General features: G+C 40.6%; 1 protein-coding gene across 12 annotated transcripts in view; it reads left to right on the top strand.

Moving 5' to 3' along the window:
* Nucleotides 1-21584, top strand: part of arvcfb (ARVCF delta catenin family member b) — a 303746-nt gene that overhangs the window by 212997 nt on the left and 69165 nt on the right. For all 12 annotated transcript variants that reach the window (XM_072587755.1, XM_072587754.1, XM_072587759.1 and 9 more), the window contains 2 exons: nucleotides 5650-6149; nucleotides 16400-16583. In XM_072587755.1, coding sequence (XP_072443856.1) covers nucleotides 5650-6149; nucleotides 16400-16583 — 684 coding nt within the window. The remainder of the gene's footprint in view (nucleotides 1-5649; nucleotides 6150-16399; nucleotides 16584-21584) is intronic.

Genomic DNA, 21584 nt, shown 5'->3' on the forward strand with positions numbered 1-21584 from the left:
GCAGAATAATTTCTAGCCTTTGATAACTGGTTTGCTGGTTTAGATTTTTTAATATGTTTGGCTTTTAATTCAGGTGAAGAGTTATTCTGAGTTTGTGTTGAGGAAATGTAGCCTAAGCTTAATGCTGCTGCTGTACCATTATCAGGAGCATTTCCCAAAGTTCTATCCCCAGTTCCCTCCTCTTTTTACATCTGGTTGCTACACCTCAGTGAGAGCCCTCAGACATGATGATCCTGGCAAGTTAGTACTCGCAAACAGAGAGTATCTAATGGTAAAGTGCTGTCCCTCCTACTACTGTAGGATTTCACTTTTGCAATCCTGAGAGCAGCTTCTATCCACCCCATGCAGAAGTGAAGAGTGCACTTGATGAAATATACATCACTACAAAGAGCCTTGAGACAGAATACCCTGAGGCATTGTGCATCATAACCGGTAACTTTAACCAGGCTAGCCTCCAGTGTGTTACTAAGATGCTATCAACACACCTCCTGCCCACTAGAGGCACAAACACCACTGACCATTGCTGCACAACTATTGAAGATGCTTACTTCTCTATCCCCAGCCTGTGTTTTGGTAAGTCAGACCATAAGGCCGTGCTCCTCCTCCTTCTGGCTTACAAGCAGAAACTGAAGCGTGAGGATCTGGTACAGAAAGTCGGAACAGTGCTATACTGAGGTAATGGGCGAGCTCCATGTGATAGCTTGGAGTCAGTGGATTGGTCAGTGTTCAAGAACACAGTGACCAACCTAGGTGAGCATGCCACTACCATCACAGACTTCTGCTGTAAGTGTGTAGAGGACTGCATGCCAAAGAAGTTAATCTGAGTGCTACCTAACCGGAAAGCATAGATGAACTGGAAGATCCACTCAATACTGAAGTCCAAGTCTGAGACTTACAAGTCGGGTGACCCTGACCTGTGCAGGAAATCGAGGTGCAATCTTCGCAAAGCCATCAGGGATGCAAGAGACCATACGAGACTAACCGAAATCCCTAAACTAACTACACGTACACATGTTAATCATGGCAAGGCTTGCATGGTATAATGGCTACAAAGTGAAGTTGGTGGAATCACTGGCAGCAGTGCATCCCTCCCTGATGAGCTCAATGCATTCTATGCTCATTTTGAACAGAACATTAGTGAAATGATGTCATCTGCTCCAACAGCCTCAGGTGCACCTATACTCCTAGTCATCACTGAAGATGTCAGATCAGCCACCTTGAGTGAACCCAAGGAAAGGAACTGTCCTGGATGGTGTCCCAGCAATGCACTCCGATTCTATGTGGACCTGCTGGCGGGAGTATTAGCAGACCTGTTTAATCTCACCTTAATATAATCTGTGGTTCCCACCTACTGCAAAAAGACCGCTATTATCCTGGTGCCGAAGAAAAATCAGGCAGCATGCCTTGATGACTACCGCTTGGTGCCTCTGACATGTGTCATTATGAGAAAGTGAGGACCGCAAATGCTAGAGATCAGAGTCGAGAGTGTGGTGCTGGAAAAGCACAGTAGGTCAGGCGGCATACGAGGAGCAGGAGAGTCGATGTCTTGGGCAAAAGCCCTTCATCAGGAATGAGGTTCATCATTATGAAATGATTCTAGATGTTAATAACGGCACACATCAACTCCAGCCTCCCAGATTGCCTTGATCCATTACATATTCACTCACTGTTGCAATAGGTTCATGGCAAGTGTCATCTCCTTGGCCCCACGATCATCCCAAGAGCATCTGAATAATGAAGCCTACACCAGTCTCATTTACTCACTTTTTAGCTCCGCCTTCAATGTCATAATTCCAACCAAACACATGGCCAAACTCTAAGGCCTAGGACTCTTCTCTCTCCCCCCCCCCCATAGACTAGATGTCAGTTTTGCTGAGCATCTTCGGGCCTGAAACAGCCAACCTAATCTCCCAGTCACCACCCATTTAAATTTCCCCTCCCACTCCTGCTCCATCCTCTGCTTTCTCCATTGTCACAGTGAATCAGACCGCAAATTGGAGGCATAACACCTCATCTTCTGCCAGGGCAGCCTTCAGGCCTGAAGGTCTTAACATTGAGTTCTCCAATTTCAAATAATCATCCATTCCCCTGGCTTCCTTTCCAGTCCCGCCACCTCCCTTCCATTCAAACTACTGACCCTTCCTTCCAGCTACTAATTGGCTTCATCCCTCCCATCAACCAACCAGGTAGTGTCCACTACTGGTGTTCAGCTATCCCTACCTCATTAATCTGCTACTCTGCTCTGCTCTGCTCCTCTCCCCTCCCCCACCCCACATCCATTCCTGAAGAAAGGAAAATCAGCATGTCCACAATAACTCTTTCCAATTTTTATAGATGCATTACAGAAAGCTTTTCTATCTGGATGCATCATAGCTAGATATGTCCAAGACCACAAGGAATTACAAAGAGTTGTGAATAAAGCCCAATCCATTGCGCAAACCAGCGTTCCTTTCATTTACTCCATCTATTCTTCCCAGCTGCTTCAGGAAAGCAGCCAACATAATCAAAGACCGGTTGTACCCTCTTACACCCTGTTCCATCAGACAGCAGATACAAAAGTTTGAAAGCATATTCCATCTGATTTAAGAACAGCTTCTTTGCCATTGTTATCAGACTTTTGAACTGACCTCTTGCATATTAAAGTTGAGCTTTCTCTGCACCTTCTCTGTAAACTCTACTCTACATTCTATTCTATTACTCTGGTGTACTTGTGCAAGGAATGAATTGCCTGGATAGCATGCAAAACAATAGTTTTCACATGACAAAAATGAAACAAATTAAAGCATAAGTTTTAATGTGTGTACTAACAACAACTCGAACCACCTCTTTTGATTTCTTTCAAGTAACAGTTTATTTACATCAGAGACAAAAACAGAAATTACTGAAAGACGTCAGCAAGTCTGGCAGCATCTGTGCAGAGAAACCAGAATTAACCTTTTAGGTCTTAACCTTTCTTCAGGACTGATAGTAGTTAGGAAAACATTATCTTTTATGCAGATGATGGGATGGGTGGAGGTGTTAAGGAGTAAATAATAAATGGAGATGGGGCCCAGAGAGAGAGAGAGAGAGCTGCAGTTGGACAAAGGAGTCAGTAATGGTCAGCATAGGATAATGAATGTCTCCTAAAAGGCACTATTATTGGTAAACAATGGATTGTGTGGAATAGCAAAACAGGTGAGAACAGGGTCTGGTGTGTGGGGTTTGAGGTAAGGACTTAGAAGGTGTGTCAAGCCTTAAAATTGTTGAACTTGATATTGAATCCAGAAGGCTGAAGAGTTTCAAACCGAAAATTAGGTGTTCTTCCAACTTATGTTGAGCTTCGCTGCAGCACTGCAGTGATGTTGAGAGACACGTGTTGGCCAGGGAACACAGTGATGTGTTGAGGTGTCAGGTAATTGAAAGTTCAGGGACCTTTTTGCAGATAGAATGTAGTGAGTTGTTCTTAAACAATGACAAGAGACTATACAGGAAAGAGAGAGAGAGAGAGTGAGTTTAATGGCATATTGTAAAGACAACAATCACTCCCTCAATGTCAGCAAAACAAAGGAGCTGCTCATTCCCTTGAGGAAATGGAATGGAGGACTGGTCCCGTCTGTATCAGGGGACAGTTCTTGTAGAAGGCTGAAGGGAGGGGAGGTGAAGAATGTGTCTGGTGGTAGCATCCCATTGGAGGTGGTGGAATTATTGACTAATGATGTGGATGCTGGTGAGATGGTAGGTGAGGAAAAGGAGAAGGTACCTTATCTCTGTTGTGGGCAGGAAGAGAAGGGTGAGGGCTAAAGTGTGAGAGATGGGATGGACCCAACTAAGGACCTTCTCAACTACGGTGTTGAGGAAGGAGGTAGTGAGTTGCAGGTTAGGTGAATTAGCCATATGAAATTGCCCATAGTGTTCAGGGATGTGTAGGCTAGGTGCATTAGTCAGAGGAAATATAGAGTAATTGGCATAGGGGAATGGGTGTGGGTGGGATACTCTTCAGAGCATCAGTGTGGACTTGTTAGGCTGAATGGCCTGTTTCCATACTGTAGGGATTCTATGATGGGCATTTTGGAGGCTCTCTTGTTAAAGTTGGTGTCATCAGAACAGATGCGACGGAGATGGATGGAGGAACTGAGAGAATGGAAACGAATCTTTACAGAAAACAGTGTGAAGCTGTGTAATCAAGGTAACTGTGGGAGTTGATGGATTTGCAAGTTGGTATTAGTGGCCAGCCTATCCCCCGAAATGGGAACAAATGACAAGTGAGAAGTCAGAAATGGACTAGGGAGGTTGAGAACTTGCATCAGTGGATGAGCGCAATCGCCTACCGATTAAACATTGCAAAGGTTAACAGCAATGTTTTGGTTCCTGGCGCAAACTCTGTTTGAACTGATTGCATCCCGCTTGTGGCAACTGTTTAAATGCTGAACTAACTGTTTGTTTGCAACTTTGGTTCCTGTTCGACTTTAAAAGAGGCTCCAACTACATCTTGAGCCATCACTGCCTGTTTTCAGTTCTGTAATAGGAACTGATCATGTGGCTGTTTCGGCTTATCCCTTACTGATACCCTTATCCATGCATTTATTAGTTCAAGAATAGATTTATTCCAAAGCATTCTTGGTTGGCCTCCTGTTTTCCACTCAAATTGGTCATCCAGACCTCTACCCAAATTCTTACTTGCAAAGTTTCTTGCACCCCTATTATGCCTTTATTCATTGAATTAGGTTGGTTCCTGATTCAGCAGGACTTAATCTTTAAAGACCTTGTTTTTAAATCCTTCTATGGACTTACCCCTTCCTAATTTAAGTTCCTGCAGTTCCGCAATCAGCTGAGATATTTACACTCAGCTAATTCTGACGATGAGCTTCCCTGAATTTAATTTTGCCATTTTAACAGCTGTTTCCTCAGTTGCCTCGACATTTGACTCTGGAATTCTTTCCCTAAGCCTCCGCCTAACTAACTTTCTTTGCCTCATAAAGCTGTCCTCTGACCAAGCTTTTGGCGATCTGCATTAAATGCTCTGTGTGAAATCTTAATGGTAAAATTCCTGTGAAACTTGTCATGATTTGGAGATGCAGGTGTTGGACTGGGGTGCACAAAGTTAAAAATCAAACAACAGGTTATTGTCAACCGGTTTAATTGGAAACGCTAGCTTTCAGAGTGCTGTTCCTTCATCATCACAACCACCTGATGAAGGAGCAGCACTCCGAACGCTAGTGCTTCCAGTTAAACCTGTTGGACTATAACCTGGTGTTGTGTGATTTTTAACTGTGAAACTTGTGATATCTTAGTATTCTGAAGGTGGTACATATATACAAGTTTTTATTCTTTTTAAGTCCTCAAATTAAAATGTTATGCAGGCTTCTGAAAAAATCTGCATCTCTGTAGAGAAAACATAATGTCTGATGTTTCAAGTGTTATGAACATCATCAGTAATGTATCCTATTGTTTTACCGAAACTAAGTACTGAAGGTGGTGGAGATCTGAAACAAAAACATTTTTAAACCATGTTTATTGATCTGCTGTTAATCCTCTTGAGTAACCTCTTCATTCGATAACTTTTTTATGCTAGGAGTTCATTTGCTAATAGTTACCTATTTTTGCATAACAGGCTATACAATGGCTGCTCTTTAATAAAATGGTCTCACTGTAATTCTGTTTCTATTTTAGAGGTTACGAAGATCCTATTGAAGCAGAGATCATTGAAGATCGGATTCCATATTTGCCAGGAGTGTACAATGCGCCACTAGCTCAACCAGAAAGGGGGAGCATGGCCAGCCTAGACCGACTTGGAAGACACTCACCATCAATAGACAGCATCCGGAAAAACCCGAGGTGGCGGGACCCTGATCTTCCAGAGGTTATTGCAATGCTCAGTCATCACCTTGACCCTGTTAAGTCAAATGCTGCTGCCTACCTGCAGCATTTGTGCTACGAAAATGACAAAATTAAAAAGGAAGTTAGGCAATTGAAGGGTATACCTATTTTGGTTGGACTTCTGGATCATCCAAAACCAGACGTCCATCGGAGAGCCTGTGGTGCTCTGAGAAATATCTCGTATGGTAAAGATCATGACAGTAAAGTTGCAATCAAGAATTGTGATGGAATTCCTGCTCTCATTCGATTGCTCAGGAAGACCAATGACATGGAAGTCAGAGAACTAATTACAGGTAACTACAGTTGAAAATTATATATTTTCTGGAATTGAACGTCACATGTTGCATTCAATACAGAGAATCTGTCGATCTTCAGATGATTGTGTAGAATTGCAAGTGATCAGCATGTTGCTTTCAGCTGGGATTGGCAATCCCAAATGGTCAGTTTCTTGAAATTCAGTGCCAAGCAAATACTTAGCAATTTCCAGCTGGTGGTGAATTTTAGAAGTCCTTGTTCAAAGCAGGAAGGATACAATTTATTGTTCATACAACGGATCTTCTAGCTGAGTGGCTGTTTGCCAGTTGGCAGATCTCAAAAGCCATTTCTTCACAAGGCTGAGATCTGAAACCTTGTTTCCTTTTCTTCAAAGGGAAGGTTTGCCAATGGAATTGATGACATTGGGGGAGAGGAGGTGAAAAAGGAGAAATGATTTGTATTGAAATGCAGTGTTTTCCTCCATGTTCATGCAGTTCATTTTCCCAATTTAGAACTGACTTTCTGCAATGTTGAATTGGCTGTTTTGTTATAGCAACAGCTTAATTAGATTTTCCAATGGCCCATCGAGTTTTAGGTTTCTTAGGAGTTTTTGTCTTGCTTTTTGTTCAGTGTTAGCCATGTAGCAAGATAGGGTGAAAAGAAGGGGCGGCTCAGTGGTTAGCGCTGCTGCCTCTTAGTGCCAGAGACCTGGATTCGATTCCAGCGTCGGGTGACCGTGTGGAGTTTGCACATTCCCCTTGTTTCTGCATGGGTTTGCTCAGGGTGCTCCGATTTCCTCCCACAGTCCAAAGATGTGCAGGTTGGGTGAATTGGCCATGCTGAATTGCACATAGTGTTCAGGGATGTGTAGGTGTATTAGGCAGGTGTAAATGTGGGATAATGGGGTAGAGGAGGGTGGGTTACTCTTCAGAGGGTTGGTGTGGACTTGTTGGGCTTAAAGGGTCTGTTTCCACACAATAGAGTTCTATGATTCTAAGCAATGGGTCTCTTCATATTTGTGATGAGAATATTTTTTGCATATGCAAAGATGTAACAAATTTTGCCTCATACTCTACTGTGAGTGTGAGGTCATAGTGTTTTAATTTGATATGGATATGATCCTTTATGTGATTAGAAAACTTCTGCTTTGTTTAAAACCTCATTTGAGAACTACTGTTTATTTTAAATCCTAAATAGAATAATTAGATATTGGGTTTTAAAAAACGTGGGCCATCTCTAATCCATGCAATGCTGAAATGTAACTTCATATGTAAATGTTCAGACAATGCTACAGTAAAGTAATGATATCTTGCAATGAGGTCTCCACAAAGTTAACTTTTTTCTGATCCTCATTTGATACTTGATTTGGTTAAAATTGGTGAATGTGAGACAGTATGTGTGAGGCATGTCAGTCAAAATTATTTAACTGAATTGACAAAAAGCTGAAATCTGAAGGCCATATTTTACCCTCTGCTATTTGGTCTCTCCTCCACATTGAAACCACATACAAGGACTTCAATGCATCACTGAAATTGTTTCTTCACATCAATTCTGTGGGAATGCTGCATTGTTCTAAGTGCCTTTTTTTTTTGTCTTCGATGTTTTGGCCCATATTGCTCTAGCAAGTAATAAAGCAAATAGACAAGTCATTCACCTTGCTGCTGGGTTGGGGCCTGGTGTGTAAAGTAACTATCATGTCTGCCTATTTAACAATAACTGAACAATGTATGCATTATTTGGATAGCACTGTCTCAGAATCCTGACAAGACTATTTGAAACTGTATTGTCTTATTCCTTACAATTCTGTCCATAGTTATTCATGGTTGCCTTCATTTGCCATTAGGATTTAAAGGTAGATTTTGAATGGACTGAGAAATTTGGAGGAGTGGAGAAAGAGAGAGTAGTTCTGCTTTAGTGTCCTCTGCTGTGAATAATTTGGGACATTGCAGAACATTGTCATCAAGGAGATTGTCTATTTTGGAGTAGTACACAAAGAAGAATGTGGAGTATGCATTGAGACTATGGCAGTGTCGTCTCCTGTCCATATAATGAGGATTGCATGTTATATAACGATTTGTCATATGATGCAGGAAAATCATTTTTCCTGCTGAGTGACATGCCAAGGCAAAAGTGTCACTGATAGTTTGCTTACTTTTGATGGTACAATTATTGACCAAGACTGATAAAAACAGACTGATAGTATCATGGGATTTTAATATTGCCTTGAACAGGAAGCTGATGCTTAATAGCTCATCCCAAGAGCTGCAGTTTCAATAGTGGATTACTTCTTACTGCTGTGTTAGACCATCAGTCTTGAATTAGTAGGTTTGGGTACAGGGCCAGACATCTATGCACAAGATTGATTGACTGCTCCTGGCAAGAAGGTAAATTCTGCTACTGTGGCTGGGTTCCACTACAGTTACAAATTTAGTTAACATATCCTTGGAACATGCATGCTGAATAGACAGTAGTGTTTGGCAGCCAGTTGATATATAAATAAAATCTAGGGGCCTGTACAGGGAGAGACATTATTCATGAAGTTACAGCATGCCATAGAGGAAGCACATTCTTTGTCTATTCTTCACAAAAACAGTAGCTCAATTTGGCTGTAGTCCCAGAAAAGGAAAGATGATTTTGAACACCCTTCCAAAAAGCCCTCCCCCACAACCTTAGTCTGTGCAGTGAAGACTGATGGGGTGATTAAATTTTATGAAGACTTTGCATATAAAAATTTAACATTTCTAACCAGAACAAAATTTCATCAAAACATTAATCATAGCAAGATGTCTTTTGGGGTGGGGGGGGGGAGGAAAAATCACTTCTCAAGTTGATAGAAAGTCCATATACCCCTGACAGTTCTGCAAAATAGCTTAGTTTAGATTTGTTTAAACCTGCCCAGCCTGATCCTCTTTATTGTCGTGAGATTGATGAATGACTTCAAGTAATTTCATGCAGGACATTGTTTTGGTGATATAATAGTTTACTGAATCTGTTATGGAGGGCTGACTATGGTTCAGATATCAATTTGAATTGGAAACCATCTCAACTACAAAGGTACTTGCTTATTTTCTCTCTTCCCCTCACTAATAAGTCAGGAACTGATCATAAATAGGAAAGAGCGGTTGTCTGATGAACAGGGTTACTCAGTTATAGAAATATACACCGTAGAAAAAGACCCTTCAGTCCAACTTGTCCAGGCAAACCAGATATCTGAAATAAATCTAGTCCCACTTGGCCCATATCCCTATAAAATCCTTCCTGTTCATATACCCATCCAGATGCCTTTTAAATATTGTAATTGTACCAGTATCCACCACTTCCTTTGCACACATGCACTACCCTCTGCGTGAAGAAGTTGATCCTTCAGTCCCTTTTAAATCTTCCCCTCTCACCTTAAACCTACGCTGTCTAGTTTTGGACTCTCCAAAACTTGGGGAAAAGACCTTGCCTATTTACCTTACCTGTGCCCCCTATGATTTCATAAACCTCTAGAAGGTCACCCCTCAGCCTCCAATGCTCCTGGAAAAATAGCCCGAATCTGTTCAGCCTCTCCTGATAGCTCAAACACTCCAACCCTGACAACATCCTTGCAAATCTTTTCTGATTTCACAACGACCTTTACTGAATGCTAACTGTCAGTATTTTCCCTGTATCTTAAGCAAAGCATGGTATGACAATAGAAACACCAAAGAACTGCAGAAGATGGAAAGCAGAAACAAAAACAGAAATTGCTGTTTAAACTCAAGTCTGGTAGCAGGACCTGTGGAGTGAAAGCTGAGTTCATGTTTTGGGTTTAGTGATCCTTTTTCAGAACTACCAGACCTGCTGAGTTCTCCCATTGGATTTCTGTTGTTTTTGATATAACAACATCTACATAAAAAAAGAGTTGCACCAGAGATGTAGAGCTTCAACCAAATCTGCTATCCTCTTCCAAAAAATGGCAGTGGTATTATTCACCTCTTGCTAAATTCTTAAAGATGTCATTGATAACACAGAAATTTGCCTATAGCAAGATCCTGAAGAACCTGATTTGAAATGAATTTGATCACTTTTATACTATTGAGAGAGTCTGTCAATAATCTTGCACATGGCTTTTCTTTATAGGAAGTCAGGATGTGCTCCTGAGTTCTAGGACAAATGCACAAACTCTATGATTGTAAAAGGTCTCACAGATTATTGGCATAAACTGATGTTTGTAAACTATGTAAACTGTTGGAATGCTCTTCCATCTATTTGGCAGCATCTGTAGAGACAAACAGCAAATATTTTAGGTCTGTGATTTTTTTAAAATCAGGAATAGTGTTTAACTAATTTGGAAGTTTTTTTGTTTGATGCAATAGAGTAGGTTATTGGAAGAGCTGTTGATCTTGTTTTGTGATCTTCCAGAAAAAAATGTGACAATAGCTTTCTGGGCAAGGTTAAAGCTCAAGGAATAAATCGAACAGTAGGAACGTAGATATAAAATTGACTTGTAACAGGAAACTGGAGTGGTTAATGGTTGATATTGGGACCCTGTGCTCATCCTGATGTGTATATATAATTTACATAGACCTTGGTGTACCAGGCACAATGTCAAACTTGTGTAGGAATATGAAACTTGGAAGTATTGTGAACCATTTGTGACGAGAATAGTGCAAAACCTTAAAAGAATATAGACCACTTGTTGGAATGGGCATAAATATTAATGCACAGGAGTGTGAAGTGATTGATTCTGGTCACAAGAACCTGGAGAGATGAGATGAGATAAAATGAAAGGTACAGTTCTGAAGGGGATATTGAAGCAGAGGGAGAAAGTGAGGACTGCAGATGCTGGGGATCAGAGCTTAAAAATGTGTTGCTGGAAAAGCACAGTAGACTAGGCAGCATCAAAGGAGAAGGAGAATCGACGTTTCGGGCATAAGCCCTTCAGGATTCCTGAAGAAGGGCTTATGCCCGCAATGTCGATTCTCCTTCACATATTGAAGCAGAGGGACCTGGGTATATATGTGCATAGTTATTGAAGGTTCCAAGGATGGTTAACAAAGCCTTAAGGAATTCAATTTTAAAAGTGCAGGAGGGCATGCCAGGAATACCAGGCATAACTAAAAATTAGTTATCAATTTGGTGAAGCTGCAAAAACAAGACCAATTGTAGGCCAGTCCACATCAAGTGCTCACAGAATCAACCGATCAAATCTAAGCACTGCAGCCCTGCTACAGTGCTGGTCAATAAAACATGACTCAGGCTCCATAAATATTCTCATCCTCTGTGATGGGCAAAGTCAGCATATCAATGCAAAGAATAAAGCTGAATCATTCCCAAAAATAAATCTGAATTCCATAAGTGAGATGAAAGTGACACCCCTTGACAACAAGGCTGCATTAGAGTATGACATCAAGGAGTCCTGGGTATCGGGAGCAAACTCGCCGTTGGTTGGAGTCATACCTGGCAAAGAGGAAGACTGTCATGATTGTTGGAAGTCAGTCATCTCAGCTCCAGGACATCTCTGCAGGAGTTCCTCAGAGCCGTGTTCAAGGCCCAACCATCTTCAGCTGTGTCAAAAATGACCTTCCTTCCAATCGGTCAGAAGTGAGGATGTTTACTGATAATTGCACAATGTTCAGCACCATTCACAACTCTTCAGATACTGAAGCTGTCCATGTTCAAAAAGAGTCCATCAACTGGAAATTGAACTGGACTCATCATTTCAATATAGTGGTTACAAGAGTAGGATAGAGGCTAGGAATGCTGCAGTGAGTAACTTCGTCTGACTCCCCAGATCCTGTCCACTAGCTACAAAGCTCAAGACAGGAGTGTGATGGAATCCTCTCCAATTACCTAAAGGGTTGCAGCTCCAGCAACACTCAAAAAGCTTGACACTATTCAAGACAAAGCAGCTCCCTTGATTGTATATGTATGTAGCACTATTCAGTCACTTCACCACAAGTGCTCAGCAACAGCAGTGTGTACTGTCTGCAACATGCAGTGCACACGTTTCCAAAGATCCTTGGATTGGACCTTCCAAACCCACAGTTACTACCTTTATGTATGTCAAGTGGTACATGGAAGCACCACTCATTGCAAGTTTCCTTCCAAGTGACTCACCATCCAGACATTGAAATTAAAATTAGTTATCAATTTGGTGAAGCTGCAAAAACATTGCCTCAGTGTTGGGTGAAAATCCAGAATTCCCTTCCTCATGGCATGTGGGACTGCCTTGAGCATATGGACAGCAGTGATTCAAGAAAGCAGTTGACTACCACCACCACAAGGGAACCTAAGGGTGAGCAATGTCTATGACACAGTCATCGAGTGATACAGCATGGAAACAGACCCTTCAGTCCAACTCGTCCATCCTGACCAGATTTTCTAAATGAATCTAGTCCCATTTGGCCCATATCCCTCCAACCCTTCGTATTCATATGGCCATCCAGATGCCTTTTAAATGTTGTGAATGTACCAGCCTCCACCACTTCCTCTGGCAGCTCATTCCAAACTCCCTTCCCTCTGTGTGCAAAACTTGTCCCTTAGATCAATTTTTAAATCATCGCCCCCTCACCTTAGACCTACACCCTCTAGTTTTGGACTCAGTCACCCCAAAGGAAAAAACCTTGGCCTTTCACGCTAACCATGACCCTCATGATTTTATAAATCTACGGAAGATCACCCCTTGTATAGCTCCGATGCTCTGGGAAAACAGCTCCTGTGTGGTCAGCCTCTTCTGGTTCAAACCATGTACCACATTTTTTTTTTAAAAGGGCAAAAAGTAGAAAAGTGATAAGTTGTAATAAACTTGCATAAAATATTGAATCCAATTCTGGGCATCTTACTTGAGGAAAGATGCAAAGACATTAGGAGGAGGGCAAAAAGCTTAATTAAACTGGACCTGAGGTGAGGAGCATGGGTTGGGTGGGTCGTTTAGAGAAGGTGGAACTATTTTCTTTGGAAGAGACGTGTTGAGAGCATATTTGAGAGAAGTATTCAGAAACATGAGGGGTGTAGATGGACAGAGGAGGTAGGTGGGTGGTGGGAAAGATTTTGCTGTAAGAATAGAGAACAAGAAAGAATACATTTAAGGTAATGGGCAAAAGATACAACTGATATGAAACATTTTCTTAGAGTAGGTGGCTAGGGTCTGGAATGTATTGGCTGAAAGTGTGGTGGAGAGAGAAAAGAAAATTATGCAAAGCTATGCAGTATTGGCACTAAATTATTTCTGTGGAGAGTCAGTGTGCAAACAATGGGCAAAATAGCTTTCTTCTTCTTCTGTTATTTCAGATTTCCATCATCCACAGTATTTTTTTCTTCCACAAGTAGCAACTTGCCTGGTTGAAAGAAAAGAGCAGAATATTGAGAATATATACTCTGGCAATGGGGTTGTGTTCCAAACAAGTTCCTTCCCAATCACTCCTCTCTTCCTGATGAATGATGCATCTATCTTCCTCGGTCCTGAGGAATGATCATTGAACTCAAAAGTTAACTCTGATTTCTCCCCACAGATGCTGGCAGACCTGTTGAGCTTTTCCAACAAAAAAAATTATTTTTGTTTCTGATTTACAGCATCCACAGTTGTTTTGGTTTTTATTAAACTACCAGGCGATGTGATCCTGAGTTTAGTACTTCAAATTGATAGTGATTACTTTGGCGTTATTGAATTGTGAAATTGGCATTATGCTGGATTTATTGTTTGAATTTGATGTTGCACTAATCCACTGCCAGTTTGGCCTGCAGTGAAGTTTGAGAAATATTATTTGGCAAAATCTAGTACAAGCATCTCTTGCAACTTGGCCTAAATGTTGTTCCATCAAGTAATGTGGTATATGAATTGCCCAACTTTTTTGATGTGGACGTGCTAGTGTTAGACTGGGGAGGACAAAGTTTTAAAAATCACAACACCAGGTTATAGTCCAATACGTTTATTTGATAGCACAAGCTTTGAGAGCTGCTGATGAAAGAGCAGCGCTCCGAAAGCTTGCACTTCCAAATAAGCCCGTGGGTTATAACCTGGTTTTTGATTAGATTCCCTAGAGTGTGGAAACAGGCCCTTCGGCCCAACCAGTCCACACCGGCCCTCCAAAGAGTAACCACCCAGACCCATTCCCCTCTGACTAATGCACCCAACTCTATGGGCAATTTAGCACGGCCAATTTACCTGACCTGCAAATCTTTGGACTGTGGGAGGAAACCAGAGCACCCGGAAGAAACCCGCACAGACACAGCGAATGTGCAAACTCCACACAGACAGTCGCCCAAGGCTGGAATCGAACCTGGGACACTGGTGCTGTGAGGCAGCAGTGCTAACCACTGAGCCACTGTGCCGCCCCCAAATCTCATGTTGAAAGATTTTTAACTTTGTTAATCTTCATGAAAATACTGGTGCCATCATGTTGGAAGTAGTGGAAATGATGTCTTATGATCATTTGGATGCAGAGAATGGTGGGCTGGAAAGTAAAGATCCTATCATTCTTGTGGGAACGAAGGGAAACGAAAGGAGTGAGGGCAGAGTGTGCAAAATGGGTCAGACACCACTGAGGATTCTGTCATTAAGCATGATTGATCAGGTTTAGTGTGAGGGTTGCCTACAATAAGGATTTAATATACAAGAGATACGACCTTATTTGGGCTCCTGAATAGATTGCCTTCATGGAGACCTGTGCCTTTGCCTTTAAGTGTGGTGTCACCGAGCTCTGGCAAAATTGAGTTCAATGGGAATTCGGGAAAGGTCTCCAATGGATGAAGTCCTGTCAAACACACACAGGAATATGGATGAGGTTGTTGGATGCCGGTCAGCTCAGCACCAGAGAATCACTGCAGGAGCACCTCAGGATAGTGTCCTTGGCCCAACTATCATCAGCTGTTTCTTCAATGACCTTCCCTCCATCATTAAGGTTAGAAGTCAGGTTGTTCGCTGAATATCGCACAATGTCAGCACCATTCATGATGACTCAGACTCTGAACCAGTGCATGTTCAAATGCAGCAAGATCTGGACAATATGCAGGCCTGGGCTGATGTAGCAAGTAACCTTCATGCCACTCAAGTGTCAGGCAGTGACCATTTCTAATGAGGAGAGACAATCAAACCATTTGTTTCTTGAAATTCGATGGCATTACTATCACAGAATTCCCCACCATCAACATCTGGGGTTTTGCATGGATCAGAATTGGAACTGGACTAGCCACATAAATGCAGTGGCTACAATATAAAGTGAGAGACCAAGAATCCTTTGACACATAACTAACCACCTGGTTCCCCGAATCCTACCCTCTATTTACAAAGTGCAAAGTTTCTTTTTCCATGGTAGTGCACTTCCTTGATATTGCTTTCATTTCTTAGTACTCCAGTGGCTTCTCTTGTAATCCAGGGGCTTGGATTAACACTGAGGGCATGGGTTGAAATTCTACTACAACAGATGGTGGAATTTAAATGGAACATAAAGCTAGTATTAGCAATGTCAACCAAGAAACCAATTTCTGTGCATTGATTTTGTAGTGTAGTGACTATCAAGAGGAAAATTTCCTAATTCATATTTGGTATGGTAGAGGCAAGTTCAATTGTGGCCTTCAGGGAATTGGATTAATATCTGAAAGGAGGAAAGTGCACGATTATTGTGAGGAGAAATATGAATGACATTGTGTTCATTTCTCATTCCAACATGATGGGCTAAATGGCAGCCTCCTGTGCTCTAACAATTTTGAGGTTGATACTCCGTTTGAACAGAATACCACATGTATTAAATATTAAGGTTGTGATCATTAGAGTTTGATATATCTGTCAGCTCAGACATTCTTTTTCAATTGTTTTTAAATTATGCATATGAGCCACTCTACAACTCCTACAGAAAGCTTTGTAAAAAGGGTATCTCTGAGAAGCAGTTGGAGAGGAAGGGCAAGTCTAGTGACAGTAGCAAGGGAATACATGCTCATAGTAAAAGTTTTGGAAGCATGTATCTGTACAGCTAATGTAGTCAGGTTGAATAAATGTCAAGCTTAGAAATTCAGAGCTGGGTAACATGGGCTTTTAAGTCAGCGTGTGATTCTTTGAAGTATAGGGAAAGGTCGGGAATGGGATGACTTGGATAGTTCTTGCGAAAAATATGTCTTTAGCATATTATTCTGGTTTGTTGACAGCAAGCCTCTGCAATTACGTAGATTAGTGTTTTGGTTTGTTATAGTGTACAAGATTTGCTGAAATATTCCTGGTTTCACTTGATGCATTAATTTCAAGTCGACTTGTGAACCTTTTAAGTGATGGCTTTAAATAGTGTGTCATCTTTTTGCTGTCAAGATGTCTTCACTTTTCTTTCTGTAGGTACATTGTGGAATTTATCATCATATGAACCACTGAAAATTGTGATTATCAATCATGGCCTTCAGACTCTAACAAATGAGGTCATTATTCCTCATTCGGGGTGGGAGAATGAGCCCAATGAGGATTCTAAGCCACGTGATGCTGAATGGACAACAGTCTTCAAAAACACATCTGGATGTCTAAGGTGAATTTTGTTTTTTGAAAGCATTTTGTTCTGCATTGCTCTTGAGTTTGATTCTGTTTCAGTGTTAAACGTGGCTTAGTTGTTAACACTTTAGCTTTGGAGTAAGATAGTTTTAATAAATAGCTCACACTGCAACAGGATTAAAGGAAAAGTTTCAGGTGGCATTGCACTGCTTCAAATGCTCTATTTTAGGAAGCATTAAACCCAACTGCCAAGTCAAAACATGACAAACATGAGTTGCTACCATTTTGTAAAGTGATTAGTTGCAAATGGCACCTGCATAAAGTCATTTACCAATATTTTTGCAGAAGATGTCTAATGTGATGTTTCAAACCAGATGTTCACAATATTTTTGTTCATGTATGGATCTTATGGCTCTTCTTGAAGGAAAGCCATGGGCTGCTCATAGTCTACCAGCCAACAATATATTCCTCTACCACGACCAGAAAAGAGAAATTAATCGTTCATCTTTGGTTTTGGCAGCTTTTTGTGTGCAAATTGGCTGCCATGTTAATCAAATACAGAATTCCTAGCGTTTGTGTGGCATGCTTTTGAGATCTTATAACTCTCTCTAGAGTTCAGCTGTTTTGTCTGTGTTTGAACTAAGGCTTTAATGACCTCAGGAACAGAGTTGCCCTCGAAGAACTCAAACTGGGTGTCAGTAAGCAAGTTATTTCTAAACAAGTGCTGCTTTATAGCACTGTTAATGACACTTGCCATCATTTGCCTGATGATCAAGTGTAGTGTGAGGGGGCAGTAATTGGCTTGGTTGGCTTTGTCCTGAACTTTGTGAACAGGTGATTTTCCACATTGTAAGGTAAATGTCAGTGTTGTCGCTGTAGTGGAGCAGCTTGGTAAGGGGTGTTGCACAAGTCTTCAGTACTAATGCTGAAACATCGATCCCACAGCCTTTGCAGTCCCGAATACCTCAAACTGTTTCTTGATATTATGCAAAGTGAATCAAATTTCCTGAGGGCTGTCATCTGTGATACTGAGGAACTCTGGAAGATGCTAAGATAGATTATCCACTCAGGACTTTTGGCTGAACATAGTTCTAAATGCTTCAACCTTACCTTTTGCACTGACTGGCTCGCCTCTCCCTTTATTGAGGCTATTATTGAGGATAGTGATGTTTGTGGGACTGCCATACCCCAGTAAGTAGGGAGAGGGAAGATAAGAAAGATGTCCTAATTTTTTTTCAGAGGTAGTGTGGCATTAAAAAATCTTGAAATCAGATGGCAGAACTTTAGCTCAGTTTGACTTTTAGCTTTTGTCATATGTATTACTGTTTGAATACGAGCTTAGGTACATTTGTTTCATAATTTAATAAATCACAAATCTTAGAATAACTCAAGTCTATCTCACAAAGATGTCTTTGCAAAGTTTTCCCTCCAAAGTAATACAATCTTTACACGCTTTTCCTTCAGAAGGTTCAAGTTTGACAGTTCTGCTATTGGATGGTGAGCTCTGTCATGTACTATGGTGCGATGTTCTGCTAACTGAGACAGTCTTATTTGGTCTTGCTGAAGTTCACAATTGTGCACTAATTACTACAGTTACACAGCGGTATTCAGCTTGGTTCACAACATTCACACATGATCGATTGCTGGGCTTCCCTCAAAACATGTTTGATTCAATGCATGGTATTGTTAGTAATTATTACTTATGATAAAGATAAGATCAGATCACAATCTTATTCAATGGTTTATTGTTTAATGAAGCTTTTATGCATTTCATGGATGACTTTGCTTTATTGACCTTGACTAATAAAGTCTGGTGTTAGCTGTATTTCTGCATACTCCTTCATAGAAATCTTGCTTTATGCCCACTATGGAGGCAGAGTGACTGCTACTTTGTAAAGTGGTAAATTGCAAATGGCACCTGCATAAAATAATTTACCAATATTTTCACAAAGGGTGTCTGATTTAATCTGATGTTCAAACCAGATGTTCACATTTATGTCCACGTATAGCAAACACTCAAATGCACAACAGATGTTCCTAATACTGTATATTAGCTTTGGTAAATATTGTGCATTTAATTCATTTATACTCTTGTAAACTATTATAACATGTTTGAGCTTCATTTCCACCTGTTTTCCATCAACTGTGCTTTTGATTGAATTGTTGCGCATCTTGCAGTATGAGGTGGTCTCTACTGTATAGCAGTATATGTCTTTAACTGTACACAAGATATTTAAGGCAACCAAATGGTGAATGACTTTTTAAAAATTCCTTCATGTCTACTATAGAGCTGTAGTAGCAGAATCTGAGAAGAAGTATTTCCTTTTGGCTAGAAAATAATGTGTGTTAGCTGTGAAGTTGAGGAAAGGGAAGAAACCATTCACAAGATTAGTACAAAAAAAAAATCTGATTTTCCAGCCAAGTTGAAGGTAAACTGTTGAATAAATCTAGTGCTATTCCTTTCAATGAATCAATTATGCTGCTGTGAATCTTTTTTAAACTAAAATGAATGGTGCTGATTCAGTTCAGGAGCAATCAAACAAAAGCATACTTGTATGACAGAGTAATAAAAGGGAGTGTTGCATATTTCTCAAGTCTGTGCTATCATGAAATACAGCCTGCAAAATCTGATCTTGTTCCATTTGTCATGGTGGACTGAACACATTATATTAAAGTCCAGCCAGCTAAAGCACCTCAGATTTTGGATTTGTGCAATAAATGAAATAGGAGCTCAGTTGCAGCCAAACCAAGGTGCATAACAATGTTTTTATACCATGCTTAAATTGTCACATTAACTACATTTTTAAGCAAAATAAATTAGTAACATAACTATTTATTCGCACTGTACAGCTGGAAATATTTCACAATACAGTATAGATGAGAAGCAAAACCAATTTGGTTCCAATCTTATAGTTATAACATTCCATAAAGTCCAAATATATTTTAAGTCTTGGTGATTAAGATAGGAGGTGACAGCTATTACTAAGTTTTCACTAAGCTCCAGACCTCCAGAAAACTCATGGAAAGAAGTGTTTCTCAGCAATTTGCTCTGAGTGACCACTTCATTCACTGGATTGTGCATCCATCATCAGTGTTCTTCATGTGCTGTTAGTATTTTAAGATTATTTTTCCTTCTTTGCACAGCCTACTGAGGTAAAGCTCCAAGAGCACTGCTGTTGCCATCTGGAGGGTATTCCTCTGGATTTGATGTTGCCATGTTTCTCCATTCGTTGAAAATCTTGTTGTATTTAGCTTAATTGTTTCAGCACATTTTGCGTTCCTAAGATATTATAAAACAGCTGTACCTTGGTATACAAGATTTTTTATGAACTACATGTATAACTTGTGCAGAAATGTTTTAGAATCATGTACGGTATCAAGTTGTTTTGTATGCTGTGTGGGGAAATGAAGGAAAGAAAATCAGCTATCCACCTGCATACGTCATACAGGGATGAGGGGGTGTGAAAGATGTTGTAGTATTTGGGGTTAACTAGAACCAGAAATACAATGCTAGGTAGACAGAAGGTAAACCTGAACAGGGAATAAATTATTTCAGCTCCACAGTCGATCTTAGGCTGCCGACTTAGCTCATGCTTCTCGGTTATCTGACCTTCTATCTTAAAGGGGCAACACGCATCCAATTATATACAGAACAGATATGCACCTCTTTCCCATTCTGTCAAAAAAACTCCTGACTATATTAAAGAACAATAACATGAACGGGACATTCTGAAACTGGTGTTGGGTGATGAGGCAGGTTTAATAAATGACCTCAGTAAAAGATCTCCTCAGAAGTAGTAATCATAACATGGTCGCATTTAATATTCAGTTTAAGTGTGAGAACAACGGTGTTTAATTTAAATGGAATTATGTTGAAATGAGGATAGAGTTAGCTAAAGACATAACAGATAGGCAGGAAAGACAGGAAGCAAGCAATGGGAGACATTTAGGGAGGTCATACATGACTCTCAGCAAAATTCAACCCCAGTGAGGAGGAAAGACTGTTCAGAGAAGGATTAACTAACCATGACTGACCAAGGAAGTTAAGGAGAGTATTAAGCTGAAAGAAAAACCAAATAAGGAGGCAGAAGTCAGTGGTAGCCCTAAAAATTGGGATAATTTCAGAATACAGTAAACAAAAACTCAAAAGTACCACAGTAAAAGTGAACCTGAGGGCAAACTAGTGAGCAATATAAAAACTGGCAATAAGAGATTTTTTTTTAATCTGACAAAGAAAAGGAAGAAAGGAGTAAAATGAACATAAGCCACTTAGAACATGAATCTGAGGAGATATTATGGGGAACAATGAAATGACAGTAAAGTTAAGTATTGTATGACAAGGTAACAAAAGGATAAGATAGTGTTGGAGGTAATATATTGGCGTGGCTAGAGAATTGACTAATATTTAGAAAACAATGAGTACGATAACGTTGGTAACCTGTAACCAATTGGGTTTCACAGGGATCAGTGCTGGGCCTGTCGCTATATAAATGTCTTGGAGGAAGGAAGCAAATGTAGTGTAGCCAAATTTGCAGATGACACAGAAGTAGTTAGAAAGGCAAGTTGCGGGAGGGATACCTGGAATACTGTGTACACTTTTGATCTCCTTCCTTAAGACAGGATGGGCCGACATTGGAAGGGTAGCAGAGAAGGTTCACTTGGTTGATTCTGGAATTGAGGGAGTTGGTTTAAAAGGAGAGATTGAGTAATCTGGGACTATACATTGGAATTTAGAAAATGAGAGCAGGGTCTTCTACAAACCACAAAAAATTATGAATGGGATAGATGGGAAGGTTGTTTCCACTGGCAAGTGAAATTAGAATGTGGAGCAGAGCCTCAAAGTTAGGGAGAGCAGATTTCGGCAGAGTTGAAGAGGGACTACTTCACCCAAGGAGTTGTGGATCCATGGAATTCCCTGCCCGATGAAGCAGTTGAAGCCACTTCATTTGATGTTTTAAAGCAAAAGTAGATTTTTGTACAGTAAGGGAATTAAGAGTTATGGTGAGCAGGTGGGTAAGTGGAGCTGAGTCCATGACAA

Source organism: Chiloscyllium punctatum, chromosome 17 (assembly GCF_047496795.1).
Source record: "Chiloscyllium punctatum isolate Juve2018m chromosome 17, sChiPun1.3, whole genome shotgun sequence".
Taxonomy (NCBI): domain Eukaryota; kingdom Metazoa; phylum Chordata; class Chondrichthyes; order Orectolobiformes; family Hemiscylliidae; genus Chiloscyllium; species Chiloscyllium punctatum.